At 40.8% G+C, this 22,491-nt stretch overlaps 1 protein-coding gene across 1 annotated transcript in view; it reads right to left on the reverse strand.

The window, feature by feature from the left end:
- Positions 1 to 22,148, reverse strand: part of hs3st4 (heparan sulfate (glucosamine) 3-O-sulfotransferase 4) — a gene marked incomplete at its 3' end in the record, with an annotated part of 117,627 nt that extends 95,479 nt beyond the window's left edge. Inside the window, exon 1 of the mRNA XM_080724359.1 lies at positions 21,445 to 22,148. Within this exon, the coding sequence (XP_080580485.1) occupies positions 21,445 to 22,112 (668 nt within the window). The 5' untranslated portion in view covers positions 22,113 to 22,148. The remainder of the gene's footprint in view (positions 1 to 21,444) is intronic.
- Between the last annotated feature and the right edge of the window lie 343 nt (positions 22,149 to 22,491).

The following is a 22,491-nucleotide window of genomic DNA, read 5'->3' on the forward strand; positions in this document are numbered from 1 at the left end:
TCACAGCAGTTTAGTCATGTACTGTTCCTGTCCTATATTAATGGTTATTGATACTGACATTTCTGATTGCATCTTAACTTCAATACACTAGCGGTGCCTCTGCTCTCCTGTTTCCAGATTTAGTTGACAGTCTTAAGAGCAACCAAAACTTTCTGCCTACATGCATGCAACTTCACTGGATGTGCTTTTCTATCAAGTTCTCAGTTGAACAATAGGCTAACAGAGTTCGATTTCGTATGAGTGAAACAGTGGCAAAAATAAATAAACCGGTATGTAGTTTTATTATAATTTAGTGAAACACTGGAACGAAAAGTTTAGGAGAATGTACCATCATTTATTTTTAATTTGTGTACATTACAACATAAAGGCAAACATTATAAAACAATAGGGAGCTCTGTAGCAGAATATGTCAAGGTTTGTTTTGTTTTGTTTTGTTTATTCAATCATTTTTACACGGTTGGCCTGTCAAATTTGCCCAAAGTGATAGTATTGGCTCTGGCTGTATAATGTGTGAGTAGCACAAGCACCCAGACAACACAACAAGTTGAAGTAGATGCCAAACAATCATTACTATTCTATACGTGAGAAATAGCACCTATTGAAATGCTATGAAAAGTAAATTATTTAGCACCATATGATACATTGAAATAGACAGCCTCTGAATGATAATGTGAAGATACAACTGATAAGTAGAACAGGACCCTGCTAAACAAGACTGGAACTATGAAATAATGTGAAGAAACATATGCCCATTACAACCAAGGCACATTAAACTATACGTTATTAAACTCAAGGTGTGACATCCCTCTCCCTCTGGCATCGCTCTGTTGCTTAACTAATTATCATGGCACATTAATTTTCGAAACCCCAAAGCATTCGTTGAGTTTACCCAAGATGTGTTTTGCTCAATAAAATAAAAATAAACAGTAATGTGTATAACAAAACAGATTTAAGAAAGGGCAATTTATGAGTTGAGACAACACACAGCCCTGGGCTGCTCAGGCGACTTCATTTATATTCTACAGATTGCATCAGAAATTTAGAAACGGTTAATTGGAGACAATGTGGCGAGACGCTGATATGGTCTGACATGTGACCACCATAATGGCATTACAGAGGAATTAATTATTAGAATATGCTAATTGTGACAAGAGAATGCCATACACAATCCCCAGAAATACATAATACAAAAACACAGACATGAATCCTAAACATTCGCCATGCAGAATATGCCAGAGTGCCTTTGGCCCGGCACATTTGAATCAAAAGGCATTACTCCCTTGCATCCAACTGTGGACATGTTTACAAAGACCTCATTTATTACTGATTCCCAGCCCAGCAAGCATGGCCTCAGTGTGACGCTGATTAGAGGGCTGGTAAAAAAAAGAAAAGAAAAAGGGTTGAGAGCCCCATTTCACCGCAAACCTATACTTATTTAGTTCTGCAGATTTATACATCCAGCTATCTGGGCAAGAAAATCCAGCATGACATGAGAGTGAATTTTGCCCTTTTGAAAAGGGGGTTAATCTCTATTTCTCTCATGAAGAAACCTCAATCTTACAGTGGGCAGCATGCCTCCTATGATACAGGGGCTGCAGCAATAAATTGAATTAAATAAACCCATTAGTTACAGCAGCTACCTTCTCACCTCGGCTTAGATGCACTTTCATGGTAAGTTGGCCCTTCGAAAGGACCATAGGAACCAGCTTAGGATTGCGATGGCAAAGTGACCTTGTGTCAAAAGACAAAAGGCCCATCCATGTTCATTACTCAAATCTATTAAAAGAGGCCACATAGCACAGGCCTGGCATGCACCTCAGGTGATTTAAAGTGAAATGTATGCTTATTCAAAAATCAATTCATACTTAAGATTCTGCCTCCTCTTGTCTTCTAGACATGAAACAAACTAGAGGTCGACGGGAGTGGAAAGTGACTTGGCAGAGTCACCCCAGACACACTTAAAATGCATGGAATGAATAAATCTCGTGATAAATAAAAGACTGGCTTATTCCACAGCAACACCAGAAAATGGGTTGACATATTGTTATGGTTTCCATTGTTTGCCTCTCTTTATGGTTTAGTTCAAATCTAGTTTGTTTCACCAAAAATATTCTATATTTAACAAGAAACATAATTTTACTGCAGGGTGATATTTAACAAAAAACATAATTTTACTTCAAGGTGATAATTAACAACAAACAATTTTACTGCAAGGTGATAATTAACAACAAACAATGTTACTGCAAGGCGATTTGTGTCTTGTGTGCATACATGCATTGTGTATTTGCGTGTACACATGCCATAGGGCATTAATATAAAATATCACACATTAGCTACAGCAAGAGGAGGCGTTACATGGCTGGAGGAAGGTAATGACCCCATTAGAAAGGCAGAACACGTCAACTCTTTCCTAAATCTCTAATGCCAATAATCCAAATTATCCAGGAAAAACAATCACCTTCTGATACACCAATTAGTAATTAGCATAATCCCTAAAAGCGCCCTTTTGCATTTCATCGGCTTAATCCAAGTCTAAAGGGAGTTTTGGCAAATGCCACAGCTGGTATAAAAATGTCTTCCAACATATTAAGAGCAATGAGAGCATTCCTGTACAGCAGGAGGCTGATTAATAAATAATGTTTCATATTGATAGTTGGAAATGAAACAAAATGTGTTTCATTAAGGCTGTTCTAAAATCAGACCCGCTCAAAGGGAAGATTTCCCTCTTTCAACTCCTCTAGTATCAAACCAGAATAGCGTTTACCGCATGTACAGTACTATATACGGTACATACTGTGTTGGGTATAGCCTTTCCACATCTAGTGCTCAGCTCATATCTGCTGCACACAGTGCTAAAATTATTCTAATGGGATAACCCCGTGGTGATTTCAGGGAAAGAAAGACCATGAATAAGTAAACAACATAAAGCGATGAGCAACTTCAAAGGCGACGCGGGACAATCAAGACAAACAAGCTCCTGGAAGCCAATGAATGTGTTTGTCTTTGTTTTGTGACAGTGACTCAGGGGTGTAAACAGTAGAATTAGCTCACACCTCCGGAGCCTCAGCACATCGCCCTGCCGTAATTGAATTAAGTCTGTCTATCTAAAGACACGTACTGTATGACTCACGCGATTATGTCCATTTTTGGTCGTATACAACTTCGCACTTCCATTCAACACCTCGAACCGTTCAAAGAAATACAATGGTCCTCAGCGAGGGGGAAAAAAAGTATTCAAAAGGATCACGTTTCAGTTTTAAATCAAATTTCAGAATTTCATCCAAATTTCTATGCTCAATAATCACTACATGTGAAAGTATTGCCTCAGGACAAAAACAACAACAACAACATATATAACAAGTCACAGGCACACAGACGGAAAGATAATGTATGTAACGCTGGGAGGAACAACAAGCTATGATTTTTACACTTCATATCCCTCAGCATAACATGCAGCTGTGGCAACATATCAGGTCACGGACACATATTTGAAACGCACTCCCAGCAGCCCTCGTATCTCGCCTCTGTGGACGGTGCTGTCAGGCGTCTCCTCTGACTGAACAAATGCATCAGGCTGCTTTTTGGTTTGTGTCATGAGCCTGCATTCCTCACAGGCGATAAGGAGCGTGCGCAGCGCAAGTGCTCCAGGAGAGCCGAAAGGAAAATTGGAATCCTGACAAGTATGATTGACATGCTTATTTGTCCCATGGAAGTCTTATTCGTAGAGATTTAAAAGATGGCTGTAAAGCAGCGTTCTGCAGAATGGAATCATTGTTCCTTCTGACTGGAAGCACATCATGGCAATTCTGTGGCATGTAAATAAGGAGGGAGATAGGCATCCCTTTAAGCTTTAAAATGAGTTCAGCTTTATTCTTTATTTTTGGTCTCAAAATAAATAATTTACCAGGCGCAGCTATGTCTGTCACTTTCAGGCAATCCATCCATGTCATGGAACAAAAACACGAGCATCCATCTACCTTATATCCTATTGTCAATGGAGAGGAAGGCAGGCATGCACTGAATTCTATCCGTCTCCTTTTGATGGACACGAAAATACAGCGGATATGAGCCTCAATGATGGGGAACACTACCCCATGGGCACATCACCACGCAATGGAAACTAAAGCTGGTGAATTAAATCCTAACCGTAAGTAAAACACAATTCAACTTGAAACCATCAACCTCTACTGCAGCTGCAAAGGCAAAAGAAATGAATGTGTCTGACAGAGCAGGAATGCATGTGAATTCTCCACAGAACCAAAGGCAGGATAATAGTGGGCACATCATCCATCCAAATAACTCCAGAGTTTGTTTTGTTTTTCTCTCTCCATATGCCACACGTAATAAAGCAGCATTATGTGCTCAATACGTCTCGTGTTCACAGCCTGATACTGGATGAATAGTAACAGAACGCAGCAAAAACAAGAGTAAGATCAAGTCAAGAGCGGTACCAGGAGTCAAATTAAAATGGATACATGAATGAATTACTGTAATTACGGTTGCAAGTTTACTATGAAAACCGGCACATCTTGTCCGCGTATCTCTGTCTGTCTGTCTGAAGGGCACGCCCATAGAGTTATAATAAGAATAGAGAGGACACCAGATATCCCCGCCCGTCCACTTGCATTGAGTTGCTCACCCAGCGCATGAGGCGTTTTCACCCCTCCTTCCGCGTAGTAAAACCGTGACGTAGTGGGTCTACTGTGACGCGTTTTGCGTCATAATTTGTGTTCATGGACGCGCTTTCATGAACGAGCACTTCCGGTATGAACGCGCGTCAATACAAAGAAGCCTAGACGCGCGTTCATGTGAGTAGACCCAACTGCAGTACCTCAAAACGACCAACATGTCCATTTGGTTTCAGGGCGCCCCCAGGGTTCTGATGTCATCCATATTAGACATCCCTGATGTCATCCATATTAAGCCCATATCTAACCCATATATGGAGGAAGACAGTCCATATCTCTGTGGCTGGTTCAGACAGGGATCTCCATGTATGGGCATAAAAGGGATGTACTATATACAGTACATGGATCTCAATATATGGGTACCAGGGGTCTCCATATATGGGTAACTGGTCCAATATACAACACTGGCCAGATGGCCAAGAATTGCATGTCGCCCTGAGGCGTCTTAACATATCAAACATATGAAGGTTGTAAAACGATGTGACAGAAGTGCATTGCTATGTACTGTAATGCAGTAAAGGTTTAATATAAGGGAAGGGTAGCCATTTTTGTCCCGCTTAGAAATTCTATTTCAACTTCATGCAGCTGATGGCTGCTCAGATGGTTATGATGAGGGGGGTTGGTGGGTCAAAACAGTTAGGGTTTAAGTGTCTCACTCTGGGTCACTTCGAAACATGGGGACGGAAGGCGAACTGAGGACCTTCGGTTTGGCAGAAGGGTCTCTCTACCCATTCAGCTATGGCTGTTTTGTACGTTGCTATCATATAGAATGACAGAACTCTGCATTAGAAGATGAGGTCTGTCACCTGACTACTCAAAAATTCTAAACACAAACCATGTGGGAATAGCATCTCCCACAAAAATACACAACCTCTGTATGGGGAGCACAAGGTCAGTTTCAAAAGAATGTATAATCTGAAACTGCATGTGCATGTGCTGCCATCCATGGAGTGTAGTGAAGTGAGGTGTTTTTAAACAGTTAAAGCAGCTTAACTCTCTGTGGCTCCATTTATTACACAATGAAAGACACAGTAAATGCATGCACGTAATATCTAAAAGAAAACTGCAATCTTACACTTCATGTAATCATGATGCAATGCAAGTTCATTAAGAAAAAACAATGTTTCAACAAAGTGAGTTAACAGGGCTAAGATGGAAACACAACAGAACAGGAATGAATACCGCTCAGTGCATTCATTTTGTCTGAGGGGGGGCGACAGACTTTGGCTGGCTGTTCAATATCATTCGGGTCCTTTTGTGGCGCTATCCTTGCATCTCAAAGTCCCTCGATCTGGAGGAGAAACAAATACAGCTGGTTTCTACTGCTGTCGCAAGCCGAAAGCTCAGAGAACCACGATGCTTCTCGGGAGCTGAAAACGTGTGTAAGCGGGCCGGGCATCGAGAAAGACCTGACAGCAGCCGTCCACTCTCTTGACGGGCGCCAGCGCGGCGTGCGCATGCTGCTAATTAAAAAGTTTAATTCCTCAACTGCCGCACTGGCATCAGAGCACTCTGAGGTTCGTCCTTGCGAGCCTTGGCGACGTCTTATCAGGCGTAGGCAGATCCTGCCCTGCTGGTAGAGGAGCGGGACAGCGAGGCACTGGCGCAGCGCACAGGCCCAGCTGGAGGATGCAGGGAGGGGGGGGGGGATGGCATCCCGCCTGCGCGGGGATCTGGCACGCCGCTCCCTACTGTTTCCCCACCGACTGGTGTCACGGCCCCCCAGTCGGGTAGCAAGAGTCAGGGGCTAAGCTGCCTGCGGAGCGTCTGAGGGAAGGAACTCAGGGCTAAACAAGGGATAAACTCTGGATTTAGACTCTTCTTGCTGCAGGGGCCCGGCGGCGAATCCGTGTCTCCATTACACACTTCCTGTCAGAGGGTCCTGTCCTCCCCGCCTGAAGGTTGCAGGTACTGCAACGCCAATGTCGGAGTACACCGTGTTCCTCCTCAGTAAATGTCCTAAAGCGGCTGAGCCACACACTATGTCCTGACACGTCCTCCATGAATAGAATTTAATATTTTTCAGAAAAGAAAAAGGCCACGTGGAATTCTTTGCAGCTGCTTTTCACAATACTGTGCTGAATGGGTGGGTGGGGGGGGGGGGGGGCGTTATTTTTTTTCCCCCAATGATAAACTAGAAGGAAGAATGAGAGCCTTTGTTCAACAGCCTTGGCTGAGATAGAAACTTCTATGTGGGCTTCACAGCTATGTCGTTTCTATTGATTAGAACATATTACAACTCACCCAAAGAGAAAAAAAAAGTCCTTCAAAAAGGACGAGGCTGATTCTCTGAAATCTCTTTGAAGGCTACATCATATGAAGCATCAGGGAACAAAGGTAGACACTGATGACACTGGCAAGGTACAGTAGTTTACGAATAAAGCATGCTGTAGCTGTACTAATACGAATATCTACTACTGTAGGATTAATTACCACAAACTACAGTATGAGGAATAAACACTGATGATTACAACTTCTGTTACCGTCCAACACAGAAATGAAATTAAAAAACATACTGCATACCACTAATACACCATCTGTTTTTATGACATGAAGAATGAAAGCTTTGTTTGACACCACAAAGATAGTAGGGCCAACAGCTTTAGATGGAACAATTTCCATTACTTTAATTTAATGTTTGTCAGATGAGGAAAAAAGACACAGACTTACCAATATTATGTGACTGAATCACCTTAGCATACACCAGAAATACCCGAATAGCCTTTTGCCAATGACTTGCTAATTATTTGGAGAAGGTGGCCTTTAATTGCACATCCCTTTTAAATACCACTTGCCTTTAATTTGAATACGGTAAATTAGATTCAGGATGTTTGCTTTCACCCTATTAAGATAGCCTGTAGGCTTCTTATAATAGAGAAGATAAATATCATGCCAAGTCTGTCAACATTAATAAGCATGTTTGCCAGTTTCAAGCTGCAAATAGGCTAGTCTATTGTTCTTGCATAAATACAATATGTGACAAATTATATAAAAATATAGCTATTGTTTGTCTGTTTAACCTTTAAACAGGCTGCTTGAGGAAGAAGATGGGGTTATATATATATATATATTTCCCAGGTCACTTCACCTAATCAAATTTACCCAATTACAGTATACAGCAGCAGGACTTTGATAAATGATGTAGTTTAATGACCTCAAATCACAAACAAAATAAACACTAAAAGTGTCCAGTGGGTTATATTGGAGGCTGCACGGTAGACAGGCCATGCAATAGCTTATTCAGGACAGCTAAGCAAAACCTAGATTCAACTAGCTGTTTTTATCAGAATGACCAATGTAGCATTTTGTAAATATATCAATAATATATTATCTCTAGCTTGTTCATGTTTTCTGTCTGTCAAAGTATATTGCTCCTGCTTTGCCTCTAGCGGATGCTAATGTGAGTAACCCGGGGCTCCTATCAATGATTCATAAAGATTGAAGTGGACTAGGGATGGGACGATATGAAAATGTCATATCACGATTATTGTGACAAAAGGAATCACGATTTACGCTATTATCGCGATAATCAAAATCCATATCCTAAGGCGGAACAATAGCCAAAAACAAATAGTCGATCTACAAGCTCACAACACGTTGCGTTGTGACGCGTTGTGAGCTTGTAGATCGGCTATTTTTTGGCAAAGATATTTCATAGATAGTGGGGAAAAAAAACTGTATCAAGTACATATATTACAAGTACCTTTCACCAATTATAGAGGGTTTAAGTGGTCCCGGATATGCAGCTCGGCAACTAAAAGGTTATTTGATCCCAGTGCATGATGGAGGACAATATTATGATAAATTAAATCTCCACGATATGATTATCGTGAGTGTTTTTTATCACGATAAACGATAATATCGCGTATCATGCCCTCCCTAGAGTGGACCCTCCCTAATATAATAGTATGAATAGTATGAGTGTCTGTCTATTGTATATTCTGTAATTATTTTCTTTAGTGTGATATTTATGAGTGAAGGGTCATTCAGTTAAAATATGATACATTATCATTGCTTGTGCAAGTCAGTAGATTATATTAAATACAAATACATTTGAATCCTATAACAAATCATTTACTGTACACCAAGCAAATAGGCTGGACCATATTATTAAAGGACGACTTCACCCATTGTCAATCTTCATATAATTGGTTTCTAATGCTCATACTACCCTGTCTGTGTCAGAGGAGAGTGTGAGGGTGAGTGCTGAGGGGTCCTTGAAATGTCAAGGACCCCTTTTTATTTCTGGGACCCCAATCTACAATACACCCTACCCTTAGTACCCTACAGCAGACATGCTTGAAGTTTAATAAATTCCGAAATACCAAACAAAACAATCATGACATGACGCTGTACTGGGGATCCCTTATTGAACATGCATAACATATACTAGATACATATTGATATTGGCATTGGTATCAAACAAAGTCTGAGCTTTGAATACCGACATGGTTTTTGGAATAAATCAACACTGCACAGATTTTATCTCAACTCTCTGAATCACAGCCCAGTGTTTGCACATGGATTACATGAATGTAGATTGTCACACGCTCATGAATAGTCAATATTTAGAACAGGTTTACTACATATTCATGTTACAACAATGTTGCCATGACTACAGAATGTACCTGGGTCTTTTCAACCTCAGAGATTTCACTCAATTGAGAAAACACTGAGATAACTGTCCCCCCTGTTGTGTGAGGAGACTCTTTGTTTAAACAACGCTGTGCTACACAGTTGAGTTTAGTCTGAAACTGGCGAGCAACTCCTTGTATGATTTGCCCTGGTCAAACAAGCTTTTATAGTGAAATTAATAAGATGGCAGTGGTGTTGAAATTGATCTAAATATTGAAGCCTTCACTGTGTAATTTAAAGGGAACTTTTGCCAATGTTTAACCTAAATCCCACTATTCTGTTCTGATGTGAGGAGATTGTATAGTGTGGGGGGAAAATAACCTACTGTATGTCTGCTTTTCTCCCACGATATGCAAACTGTACCCCTGTGTTGTTCTTACTGTGTTGTTTCACATCATCTAGGTTTGGAATTTATGTTAAAACAAAAACCAATTGCAAAGTTTCCCTTTACAGTAACTCTGAAAGTGTACAAATGGAACCAAAGGGGCAATTTGGTTCCATTTGTACACCCTCAGATTTGACTGAGTACAGTACATCCATGCTACCGTTATGTGTCACTTAATGACTAAAGTGGTTAAAAATGTGTATAGACAATAATTAATTTCCACAAATAAACTAGCATCAACATTTTAAACTTGGCACAACCAGAACAACCTTTGATGATTAATCATCTTAAAACTTCCATTCATCAGAATTAATACCAATGTGTGATAGTTTGTGAGGCCTCATGCTGTCATCAGCCAGTGCTGTTTTACACTGTGGTCACAGACCATTGGTAAATAAAAATCTAGACCTTGAATAAACTCTGGTTCATCACTGTATGCTCTGCCACTCTCCATTTTGGCCAACTGAATAGATTCCTTTTCCATTTCATTTTGGCAAGTGGCTGTGTATTTTGCAGCAGGCTACTCCGCTCACTTAATCAAAGCAGTCTACGCTGCTTTTATGTAATTTGGTTGCTCTACATCAATAAAGAAAATAACTTTATAATTAAATCCGGACTATAGATATTTTCCCAATGAATCAATGTGAGAGGAAGTGAGGAACCAATTGATTTTTTTGAATATAATGTTTAATTCCTCTCACACACATCCTCTGCATGCAACCAACTGAGAAAACTCTCCTTTTACAATAGGCCACTATTGATTTTAAGATGCAGTTTATTGGCTCAACATTATGTTATCCAGGTCTGTCCTGTTGACGCTTGTACCATTCGATTGGCACTGCATTATTTCACGCTTAACGGGACCATTAAGATATGGAAAGTAGACACGGATCAAATGGATAAACCATTTCAAATTCAAATAATTTACCACATGAACTCTATAATCCCTATTCTGGGCATATTATACTGTAGGTGAACATTCTGAAAAAATACAAGGTTGAAGATTGGCTATTTTAGGCGAGATTTGTTGTTGAAAGAAAGGATTAGGGGAGCCAAGTACCTACAGTATAGACCCTTGGGGGACTGCAGTCAAAGTGCTAAGTGTTTAAAGAAATTAGATTATAGTCATATTTTAGAATATTGATGTTGCATGTAGGGCTGGGTTCGGTAACCGCCGTACCGCCGTATCGCGGTATACCGCGGCCTACCGCGGTGTCAGGGTCCTTACCGCGGTCAAAAAAGACAAAAAATAGGCTATTTTTATTGAGAACGAGCGAGTTTTAAAACGGGGGAGAAGCGAGGACCGCATGCGCTCCATGCCGCTCTGCTCTGGGCCGTGTACCACACGTTGGAAGCCGCCCACATACGTCACTCACACACACACAGTGCACGCAGGGCAGTAGAGTACGGAGCACAACTCTATGACGGAGCAGCAATGCAGCATATACTTTCTCTGTAATCCACTCGACACAAGGATGTTAATACATACCTTGTGTTGTGGCATATCTTTTTTTATTCATACGGATTACTGGCGGAGCGCGGGCCGCGTGGACAAAACCGAAAATGAAACTATTTTACTTTCTCAACCGCGTCGCACGTTGTGCTCCGTCCAGCGGCGCGTCGGCGATTTTATAACCTTTTCTGTCAAGTCTTGTAACTAAAACCTGTATATAGCAGCACTCAATCACTGTGATTTGAGAGTTGAGACGTGACGTGAGTTTACAGAATCACTGTACACGATCTGACTACCCTTCCTCTTCTGGTTTGTTCACATAGCTGTTTGTGTCTGAAAAGCCCAAGTAGCTAGCCTACGTTACTATGGTAACCCGACAGTGCAGATCTAAAAGCTCAGAACGCATCGCGGATGCGATGTGGTGTGAGCTTGTAGATCTGCTCCTTTGAAAGCCAGACCCGCTGTGCTGTACGGAGAAGTATATCTCGGGCAGTCAGGCTGTGTCGCCTCTCCACTGTGGAGAGGCGACTTTTGGGAAGATGATTGCAATATTTTGGCTTATCGCCGAACCTTAATTAATAGATACGGGGGTGCGGTAATTACCGCAGTACCGGCGGTAAATGGGAAGACGGTAATCGCGGTAACAAAAAGTCCATACCGCCCCAGGCCTAGTTGCATGACTATTTGTAAAACTGTGATATTACCCCTAGTTGCTCCCAGTGAGTAGGTTGGTGCCTTGCATGGTTTCCTCCGCCACCGGTGTATGAATGTGTGTGTGAATGGGTGAATGTAACGCACAATCTATGTAAAGCGCCTTGGATAAAAGCGCTATATAAATTAACCATTTACCATTTACTGTAATTGCATAATTATCATAGGGTTATTGGACATGTAAATACCACAATCCAAGTAAACCTGTCCAACATTCATGTTTATCAGAGCTTCTGCACTGGATAATGAATAATGAATGAAAACACTGGATGAAAACAGAAATAAATACAACCATCTTCTGCTGTTCATGTACAGTAAACATTGACATTGCCATAATCAAAGTAGGGTCAATAAAACAGTATTGTGTGTAGGAATACATTGAACATAATTTAAAATGAATCTATAAGGCTTGCTGTTTCTGTTAAGAGGATGAGTCATATGTATTGGTTGTGTTTTGCCATATCTGGGCTCTCTTTCCCTAGTTGTTTACGTCATTCTTGATTTTCACAAAGCTGAATTGCTCTCTACTCTACAGCTGTCACACTGCCAGCATTAAACATGCCATTTCAACCAAGGGACACACTAATGTTTACATGCATACATGTACTTTTATCTATGTTGTATTACTTGCATAACATGACACTTGAGCATTGGCTGTTACTTATTGTGTAAACAAGCATTTTAGCAGTGAGGAAGTCTATCAAAGGGATATAAAGGGGCCCCTTTATTACTGGAATGTTTTGTTATAACTATTAATGTGTGTAATTAATACAGTATAAAGTTGATCTGGTTTGGCCCCAACAGACTGCTTTATTTATTTTTTGTTATCTTTTATCCCTGTTCTGCCAATAACCCCGCTCTTGTACTGTAGTCCCTTGTCACTGCTGACCCCTAAACTGGTTGGTTCTTTAGGGCAGGGGTCTTCAACATTTTCAGGCGAAGGACCCCTTAGTTGAGAGAGAGATGAAGTAGGGACCCCCACAACCTTCTCATAGATTCCATATAGTTTCATCGTTTGACAGCACAATCATCAGTGTATTTTGGATTCATGTCAATTTGTGTTTTCAGATATTTAACCACTTGAACCGTCAATACTTAATAAACTTGACCTTTCACTCTGTACTTAGTCTGCTGTTTTTCCCCACTACACCAAACCTCTTTGCCTAAAATAGCCGATCTACAAGCTCACACCGCCTCGCAGTGCGAGGCGTTGTGAGCTTGTAGATCGGCTATTTTAGGCTAAAGTTCTCAGAAAAAAAGGTTTCTATCACACAAAGATTTGGAGGACCCCCTGTAGTAACTCTGAGGACCCCCTAGGGGTCCCGGACCCCCTGTTGAAGACCCCTGCTTTAGGGAGCATGTGTCACCTAATACACTAGACACCACCAGTCCACTTCTTTTCACTTGACAGGACTTTCACCAGCCAGGAGGATGTAAAGCATGTGGATGGAGTGAGCACACGCTATTGAGCACTGAAGTCTCTCCTAATTTACGCATCTTTTTTCCCCCCATTCTGAATTCCCATACAATTCTTAAATGAGACGTATTCGTGAGATGTTATTCTCCATAGATACATTACTTCTGTGACCCAGGGTATTAAGGAGTGACATCAGCAGGACTCCATTCTTCCCATCTCCCAATGAACATCGCCATGGCCAAACCAGTAGGAGTCGCTAGTGCCGCGTCCCTGCCCGGCTTCACTCCCACTGGGCTTCCTTACTAATGTGGTCTAACCCAGTGGTTCATGTGATGTCAAGGAGGACCACCATATTCACATATACATGTATTTGGTCGTGGACCGCCAATCTGAAAATATTTTATGCCAGCCCTACGTGATTTTGTAGTAAAATGTTTAACAATATTCTAAATATTTCTTTTTTTCTTTCAATGGTAAAAAGCATTTAGCTGGAGAAGAAGGAAGAAGGATCTTCATGCGTCCAAAGAAGAAACAAGACATTTACTTTTAGTAGGATAATTTAAATACTTTTTTTCCCAGTTTCTTTTGGGGAGGCAGGGGGGGGGGGGGGGGGGGGGACTTGACGTCATAGAAGAAGCAAGGAATGAATCTTTTAACGTTACTGAATAATAGACTTGATTTGACAGTGCACCGTCAGAGAGAGAGAGAGAGAGAGAGAGAGAGAGACTCAAAGAGGTGGATTGAGTGCAGTGTTGTTTTTGACAGCACATTTTGATTTAGTTTTAGTCATAGTCTTTTGAACAAAATCTCATTTAGTTTTACTTTTAGTCATAATTTAGTCTCCTGAAAATTTTTAGTTTTAGTCTAATTTTAGTCGACTTAATATCATGAGATTTTAGTTGACTAAATCTAAAGTTGATTTAGTCAACTAAAATGTATTTTGGCAGGCCTTGATGGCATCGTAATGACTGATTTTACACTTGGTTGCATGCTGAAAATAGCAGATCTACAAGCTCACAACGCGTCGCGCTGCGACATGTACGTTGTGATGCTATTTTCAGCATGCAACACCTGAGAGCAACCAAACATAAAATGACTCTCTTCTCCACTAGTCCCTCCCTAACGTTTTAGTCTATTTTTTATTTTGTTGACGAAATTGTCAACATATTTAGTCTTAGTTTTAGTTATCACAGCTTAGTTTTTATTTAGTTTTCGTTAGTGAAAAAAACGCAGTCAACACACATTTTTCGTCATACTGTAGTTTTAGTCAACGAAATCAACACTGATTGAGTGCAGAGGTTTACATAGAGAGGTTTCAACACCAGGGAAGTTTACAAATCTTAAATGGCAATGGCAAAACTCATTTTGAATACTGTTAGACGCTTATTATTGTAGACAGCTTTTGTGGATTTGGGTAAGCTTTATGCATAGTTAACTGGAACATAATGGTAAGGAATAAAATGTCATTTTACCCAATCTGTACTGTATGGTAGAGTATGCTAATACAATATAAGTACAGTAGCACATCTGCAGTGGTTAGAGGTGGGTGGTCTCCATCCTAGTTTCACTGAGAAATGTAGACCCTGGCATCAGGTAGGACACCTAGGGCTGTCACGACTGTGACATTTTACATGACGATTAATTATCACTCAAATAATTGCGATTAACAATTAAATTGTGTTTTTGTCGTTGAAAATTACATTTCTGTTTGCCTTGTAGACTTTTAAGTTGCACATGGCAGATATGACACATAACCTAAATATACAAAGAAAAGACTGACATATTTTGACAACTTTATACTTAAAAAAGAACATTGATAGTGGAAATAGCCAATCCACAAGCTCACAACGAGTCGCATTGCGGCGCGTTGTGAGCTGATATTTAAATGTTAAATGTTTGAAAATGTTATGCAACAAATATATGCAACATTTTTCAACATGTAAACGATTATGACGATTATGACACAATAATTGTGTAATATATTATGTAATAACTGTGAGAGGCCTATGGACACCTACTGTGTTGACAACTAGTATAGGCACAATGTCTCCCCTGGGGATTCTCTATTGGCTGAGAGGTAGATGTTTGGTCTCTCCACAGAGACCAGGGTAGGACATAAAACATATAAGGATTGCAACCACATGCATTTCCTTGATTAGTTCCCATCTAAATCCCATGTCGTTTAGGTTGATGGACACACGATTTCTATTCAGTGATTTGGAAATTAATGTAGAGGTAGTCATTAGCATTCCAAATTCAATTTACTCTGGGACTTCATTTTTAAATCAACTTCACAATATGTTATACACTTTTTTATGTTATCAGTACATTGATCGTGAAGTATCCAATGAGTTTTCACTGCCAAAGCACACAAAGACAATCCAAATAATTTTGTTTAATTTTTTTAATCAATTGTATTGCAAGATTTGAACATCTTTCCTAAAGATCTTTCTGAATCATAGGCAAATGAATCCTCTCTAAACCCTTAGTGCCGTGGTTGCCTTTAAAGTCATTGTGCAATTCCTATGATGATAACAGAGATGTTACTTCTGAAAAAGTTCTGGCTTGTTAAAAACTTGGGCTTGTCATCACAGAGAGTAGAAAGTTGTTTTCCATGCCCAAGATTCCCCAACGAGACGGGTTTGATGACAGTTTTTTTATGCAAGGAGAGATCAACATGCACACTCTCAAAAATGTTTGTTGTGCTGCGAATAAATCCCCTTAGATAAGGACTTAAATAATAAATAAATAAATAAATACATACATAAATAAAACACTGCATACTCCCGCATACACTTTTCTGTGCTTTATTCGTCTTTCAGCCCTTCGGGACATAAAGCATACCTTTTAATCATCATCAAACAAAGGTAATTGGATAATTGGAAGTATTTGCCACGTTATCGTTTATAATGTACAATGAGGAATACCTAAAGTCCTAATGAAGGTCCCTGTCTGACCGAAAAGTTGGGTTAGTTAAATAAGGCATAGAAAAGTGTGTGCAGGAGTAGGGATGGGACGATAAGCGATATTATTGCTTTATCATGATATAAAACACTCACTATAATCGTATTGTGGAGATTTATTTATCGTGATATCGTCCTCCGTCATGCACTGGGATCAATTCACCTTTTATTTGCCGAGCTGTATATCCGGTACTATTTAAACCCTCTATAATTGGTAAAAGGTACTTTTAATATACGTACTCGATACAGTCTTTTTTCACTGTATCAAATGTCTCAATGCGTTGTGAGCTTGTAGATCGGCTATTTTTGGGGCAAATGTTCTGCCCCAGGATAATGGATTTTTATTGTCGTGATACTATCGTAAATCGCGATTTCGTTTGTCACAATAATCGTGATATGAAATTCATCCATATGCAGGAGTATCTAGTAGTTGTTGTTTTTTTTAGTTTTTAGTTTTTTTTACTTATCGAACATCGCTGACTGACTATTTGCTGTCAGTAAACAGTGTTGTCTACAGTGTTGTCAGTACGTTCAGAGAGAGCTTTTGTTCCTGAGGGACTGCCGTCAACAAAGTACAGTAAGGTACAGTGTATGGGTGGTTTAAGTGGTAAAGCCACGTTTGTTCACACTACTATAGAGAAAATGCCATGAACTGACCTCCAGATCAAGCCTCCTTTACTGAGGTAACTGCTTCTAAAGGTTACACAGAGTGCAGCAGGCAGCATGAGAAATTGTTACGATCAAAAGCCAATGCAATACTTTTAGTGCAATTCATGTTGGATCTCGTCTTTATACAGTACAAAAAAATGATTTAATCGTAGGCCCACTTTGTTACGTCGGATTTTGCATCGCACGGAAACGGAAGTAATCAATCGTGATGCGTTTGTTGGATGTGAATGTGTTGCTTACCGTATCCATGGCAACAAGTGGGTGACAGCTAGTGAACACAGTTCTAGGGTGCTTAAAACATATCTATACTTATCTATGGAATGACAGAACAACAGATAAGGTATGAACGGGCACATGGCTGATAACAGGCTTGGCCATTTGTACTACCAATCTCACAGCTTTGTGACAAAAGTTTTCTTGGTTCAGAGTTGAGAGGCAGACAAGAGTTCAGATAACTTAGACCTCTCATTTCTGCTCTGCATATCGCTGTTTGCCGCGTCGCTGCATGATCACACTGTTTGTAAATTGAGCTATATTGTTGACCACATACATGGTTAATCCAGGGTCATTTATTGCCATTTGGTCTTCTGAAGTAGTAAGTAATGTAAAAAATGTATACTTGATCAAGTACAAAAACTTGATCAAGTATACACATGTATGTCCAAAACCGTTTGGACCGTTCGTTTTGTATTTATCATTTTAAAAATGATAGGATAGTAGACTGACAGGAAATGGGGAGAGATGGGGAGTGACATGCGGCAAAGGTCGTCCGGATCGGGAATCGAACCGGCGACGCCAGCAGGCATCATAGCCTAGTATGTGGTATGTGCCTTGACCACTAGGCCAGCTGGCGCCCCTGTGCGACAGTCTTCTATGATGAAGCAGGGCTTTACTTTACAAAATAAATTACAAATTTGAAACTTGGACATACAAGGTTTCTGCCCGACAGTGGCGATATGCAGCATGCCAAGCACCAACAGGCCATCATGATTGTCCTTAATGTCCTATTTACACTGATGATGGCTCTGCTTTGCTGACAATCTGTTAAGCCCAAAAAGCACTAGAGGAACAGTTCAGGATGCCATGGACGTGGTGACATATCTCGTTCCCTGTTCAGAAAATCATATCTAACCCACACTTTATTTTGAGTCCCTCATCCATTACATTAAACTGCAAGAAATTATGGGCAATTTTTCTGGCCACCGTTTCCTATCATGTACACTTAAATAAATAGACGGTTATATGTTGTCTGTACCACATGTTCATACAGGGTGCTGGAAGGGATTTTTCAGCCCACTTTGCGTGTGTTACTTCCGGGTCGACAATACCTGTGTGGTGTTGGGTGTGTTTTATTTTGTATGGATCTTAGTAAAAGAACACTGTTCCATCCACCGTCCATAGGCTGTTGCGAGCCACCGTTTCATGTATCGTGATTATTTCCTGACGTGGATTAACCATTTGCTGTTGTCATAAGAACATTTCTTAAACTTTCATGGAGCAAGTTAAGCTTATGTGGCAAAGGGAGGAGTAAATCTCCACTGTGCTGCAGTGAGCGCAGAGCCAGCCTGAATGGTCTGTCTTAGCGTGGCCACACACACACATACAGACAGACATGTGCACATACACACTTCCACACTATCTCACTCCCTCCTAAAACATTTACATATTAATTAAATATTCATTAAACTGTGCTTTTACTGAAATATTATCTAAGAAAACAGAAAAATATGAATAACATGTATTATTTTTTTTATTCAGATTTTCATTTCTTTGACAAGGCCTACATTCAGAAAAGCATCTGGCGATGTGTGTGTGTGTGTGTGCGTGTGTGTGTGTGTGTGTGTGTGTGTGTGTGTGTGTGTGTGTGTGTGTGTGTGTGTGTGCGTGCGTGCGTGTATATATAATTTTCACCATTATCCAGTGGATGTTAGTATTGCAGACTAATACTTCTATGCAGTTCATTCCAACTGGCATGGAAGCCATTTCTACGACTCCATGTGGTGTAGCAATTAAGTTCAAGAGCAATTGACTGCATGCGACACTTCAGTGCATAAGCATTCCGCACCACACAGTCTGTTGTTAACCGTCAAAAGTGTAGAGAAGGACCCTCAACACACATCCATACTTAAATACTCTTATTGCCTATGAACGAACACTGGGCTAAGACGGAGGTTAAACATGCACCACACAATAGCCCGGTACTTCTCCGACAGAGGAAGATATTCCTTCGACAAACCACTATGAAAAACAAGACGATAACAAACGTCAGTTTATATATACAGTGTCTGTCCTCTTAACTTTGTTCAGTATGAGGAATGTTGACAACAGTATTTTCCCATGTTCCCTGTAATTTGTCTGACAGTAGCCGACAGAACAGACAGATTGGGTCTATTCTCCCAATGGGTGCAAAACTCATGTTCCCCGAATATCTCATTCTTTCACGAACAAATCACGCAGAGGTTAACGTTACACGCAGGACAATCACAGACATAAAATTAAGGGCGCTTAAGGGATTTGATTGGCCCAGGAGCACTAAAACACACAAGCACACTTATTATTATTTATGTAAGCCTGTCATCTTCCTGTTTAATGAGCCTTGCACCATAAGTGTAATGAAACAGTTCACATTAACACAGGCTAAATGAACAGCAGAGAGCTCCCATCTCTCTCTGCAGCAGTACGAAAGCAGATGCTCCTCGGCTGACAAACCAGAGCAGAAGACTGGCTTCTATGGAGAGCACGCACAGCCAGCTCTCTGGGTGAAGGTACTCAGAGACCTCATCCTCATCAGCTCAGTGAGTCCATTAAAAAGCCTAAATTCCCCTTGACAAACATTGCCATGCGAGAATAATGCTTTACTGAGCGCCCGCTACATGGTCGACGATTTAACCTTGGACTTGATTGTGCTGCCATGAAACACAGCTGATAAACAAAAAAGGCACTTCTCTGGCTAATAGCCCATATACCTGAATGAAATTGAATGCCACACAATAAGAGGACATATTATATGCTGTAAAATACACAGTGCTTGGTCGACTTTTTTCAAAATAAATTCTCAGTTGACTAATATAGAAAGGAGTGATCGACTGATCAATTATTAGATTTAATTGACGAATCTGTAAAATGACAACTGCAGTAATGTAAAACCAACTCCTTAAATCTCAGTTATTCTCATATTATTTCAGGAAATTAACTAAAAAGAAAAAGGAAAATCAGGCAACAATGTCTTGGTCAAGTACAGTAACATCAAACCAACCCATTAATTGATTACTCAACTATATTATACTGTATACTTACTAACATAATTATACTGTATAGGGACTGGTGTACTGTACCAACATACGGCTGGCAATATGCTGATCACATCTGTTCTTTTTGTGAACCAACTGCACAGGATAGACAAAATGTATGTCATATGTCGGATTTAAAAGATTGCATTAAGTGTCCGTTCATGTTTATGGTTAAAATCTAAAAGGGTTAGGGTTAGAAATGGGTTAAGTTCTTCACATACTTTATGAGGTGGGTACAACACTGAAAAACACACTAAACATGCACTTCTGTCAATAGATATTGGAATTTGTAAATCCCACATCTACACTATATTCAATAGCTTCTGCATTATTTAGTATGTGTGCGCATGCTTGTGTGCATGTGTGTTAAGGCTACACTAGTTAACAAATAAACTGAACAATCGTTTTTTACTCTTAGGTTTTAACTTAAACTGAGCAGTTGATTTTTAGCTGTATTTTTTGGTCAAAGCTAAAGCGTGACTAGAGTAAATGAGGTGGTAAATTAAAAAGCAGTAAATGTTACAGTAAATGGAGCATAGATTAAATGTAATATAGTTCAACAGGAGGCTTAAGCTAAATTAACTAACATCATCTATCATTCTTGAAAACAAAGTGAGACAAAAGTGTGTGTGTGTGTGTGTGTGTGTGTGTGTGTGTGTGTGTGTGTGTGTGTGTGTGTGTGTGTGTGTGTGTGTGTGTGTGTGTGTGTGTGAGAGAGAGTGAGAGTGAGAGTGAGAGAGAGATGGAATCTCAAAGCCTGCTATAGGTTTGACATACAACTGGAAATGGTGTGACACAGTCTATGACAGGCCTGTGTTATTATCAGCACTACAGACAGCTGGAAGAACAGCATGGACTCATGATGACCGGGATGATATACTAGGCCTACTATACTGTACATTGTTCCATAATAGATAGTGATTCAAGAAGGGGGGGAAAAAACACTAAAGCAATATGTTAATTTCTTGTATGGATCAAACTCTTATAGGTCCAAACTACAAAAGGCTATGATGGCATGGTTTACATACAGTACATATCAGTTATGTGGTACTATGATATGACTGCACTACTACCAATTATAGTATTAATAGTAATAACAATAGCCTAATAATTAAATGTTTTTAATAAAATGGATATTTAGGTGGTTATTTAGATTCTTCTATCTCAAATGATTATGCAACTATTTGACCACTTTCTCTGGGACCACAGACTGTAGGCTATAGTGGAGCTCACCTGTACCAGTCCAGCCCCTTCTCGTAGTTCCTGTCAAAGAAATGTGGCTCGTTTCCAACGGCTCTAACATCCGGGTGGACCCTCAGCGCCTCCAGCAGAGCTCGGGTCCCACCCTTTTTCACCCCAATTATGATGGCCTGGGGAAGTTTCTTCTCCCCGTAATCCGACGTGCAGTTCACCCTGAGTTCACTGTCCGAGGTGCTGAAATCCTGGCGCTCCCTCTCCGCCGCCGCCGAGGTGGTGTGCTCGAAGCGCACCGAGGCGGATGGCGGTTTAGTGGGAGCCGGCTGACTCCTAACCCACTCCACCGTCCTCTGCTCCGCTTCTTCCACATAATCTCTCAGCGTGGAGATCGCGGCGGCTCGGACCGAAGAAGCGGTGGCCGCCGCCTCGGCGAATTCCCCCTCCTCCTCCCCCTCCTCGGCGGGCGGGTAGCTCTGGAACGAAGTCGGATAAAGTTTTTCCCTCAGCGTGACAAAAGTTGTCTCCTCCGTGACCAGCTGCCTCCCCTGGTACGCGTAGTTCTCCTGCAAGGGGAACTGCAGCGAGTTGTAGCAGCTCATCAAGCTGTAGAACAGGTACGTGACGGAGAGGGACAGGGTGAACATGAAGAGGATTTTCCGGGGCACTTTAGAGGTAAAGACCTGTGTGCTGGACCAAAATGCCATCTCTGATAGCAGTGATCCTCTCAGAGAAGTGGCCAGACATGTTTCCACCCCGAGTCTTGCATGGACACTCCAAACAACAATAATCTGTCACTATCAGCACCGCTCCAGCCGAGAACGCGTGCAGCTGGACCGCGCCGACCCACCGCCGAATCGCATATTTATAAGGATAGTGTGGGAAACGGATCGATGGAATTCCGAAAGAATATCGCGTCCCTTTCTTGAGTATCGATTTCTTATTCCAACGCTGACAGAGTATGTCACCATTTATTGGACTGAACTTGCAGATTTGAAAGACCGGGGTCTGGCGTCCTTCCAAATGAGCAGCCTGGCTTGAACTGGACAGAGTATGATGGATGGAGTCTTGGCATTTTATGGAGAA

The sequence above is a fragment of the Nannobrachium achirus genome (assembly GCF_963921795.1).
Source record: "Nannobrachium achirus genome assembly, chromosome: 4".
In the NCBI taxonomy this organism is placed as follows: domain Eukaryota; kingdom Metazoa; phylum Chordata; class Actinopteri; order Myctophiformes; family Myctophidae; genus Nannobrachium; species Nannobrachium achirus.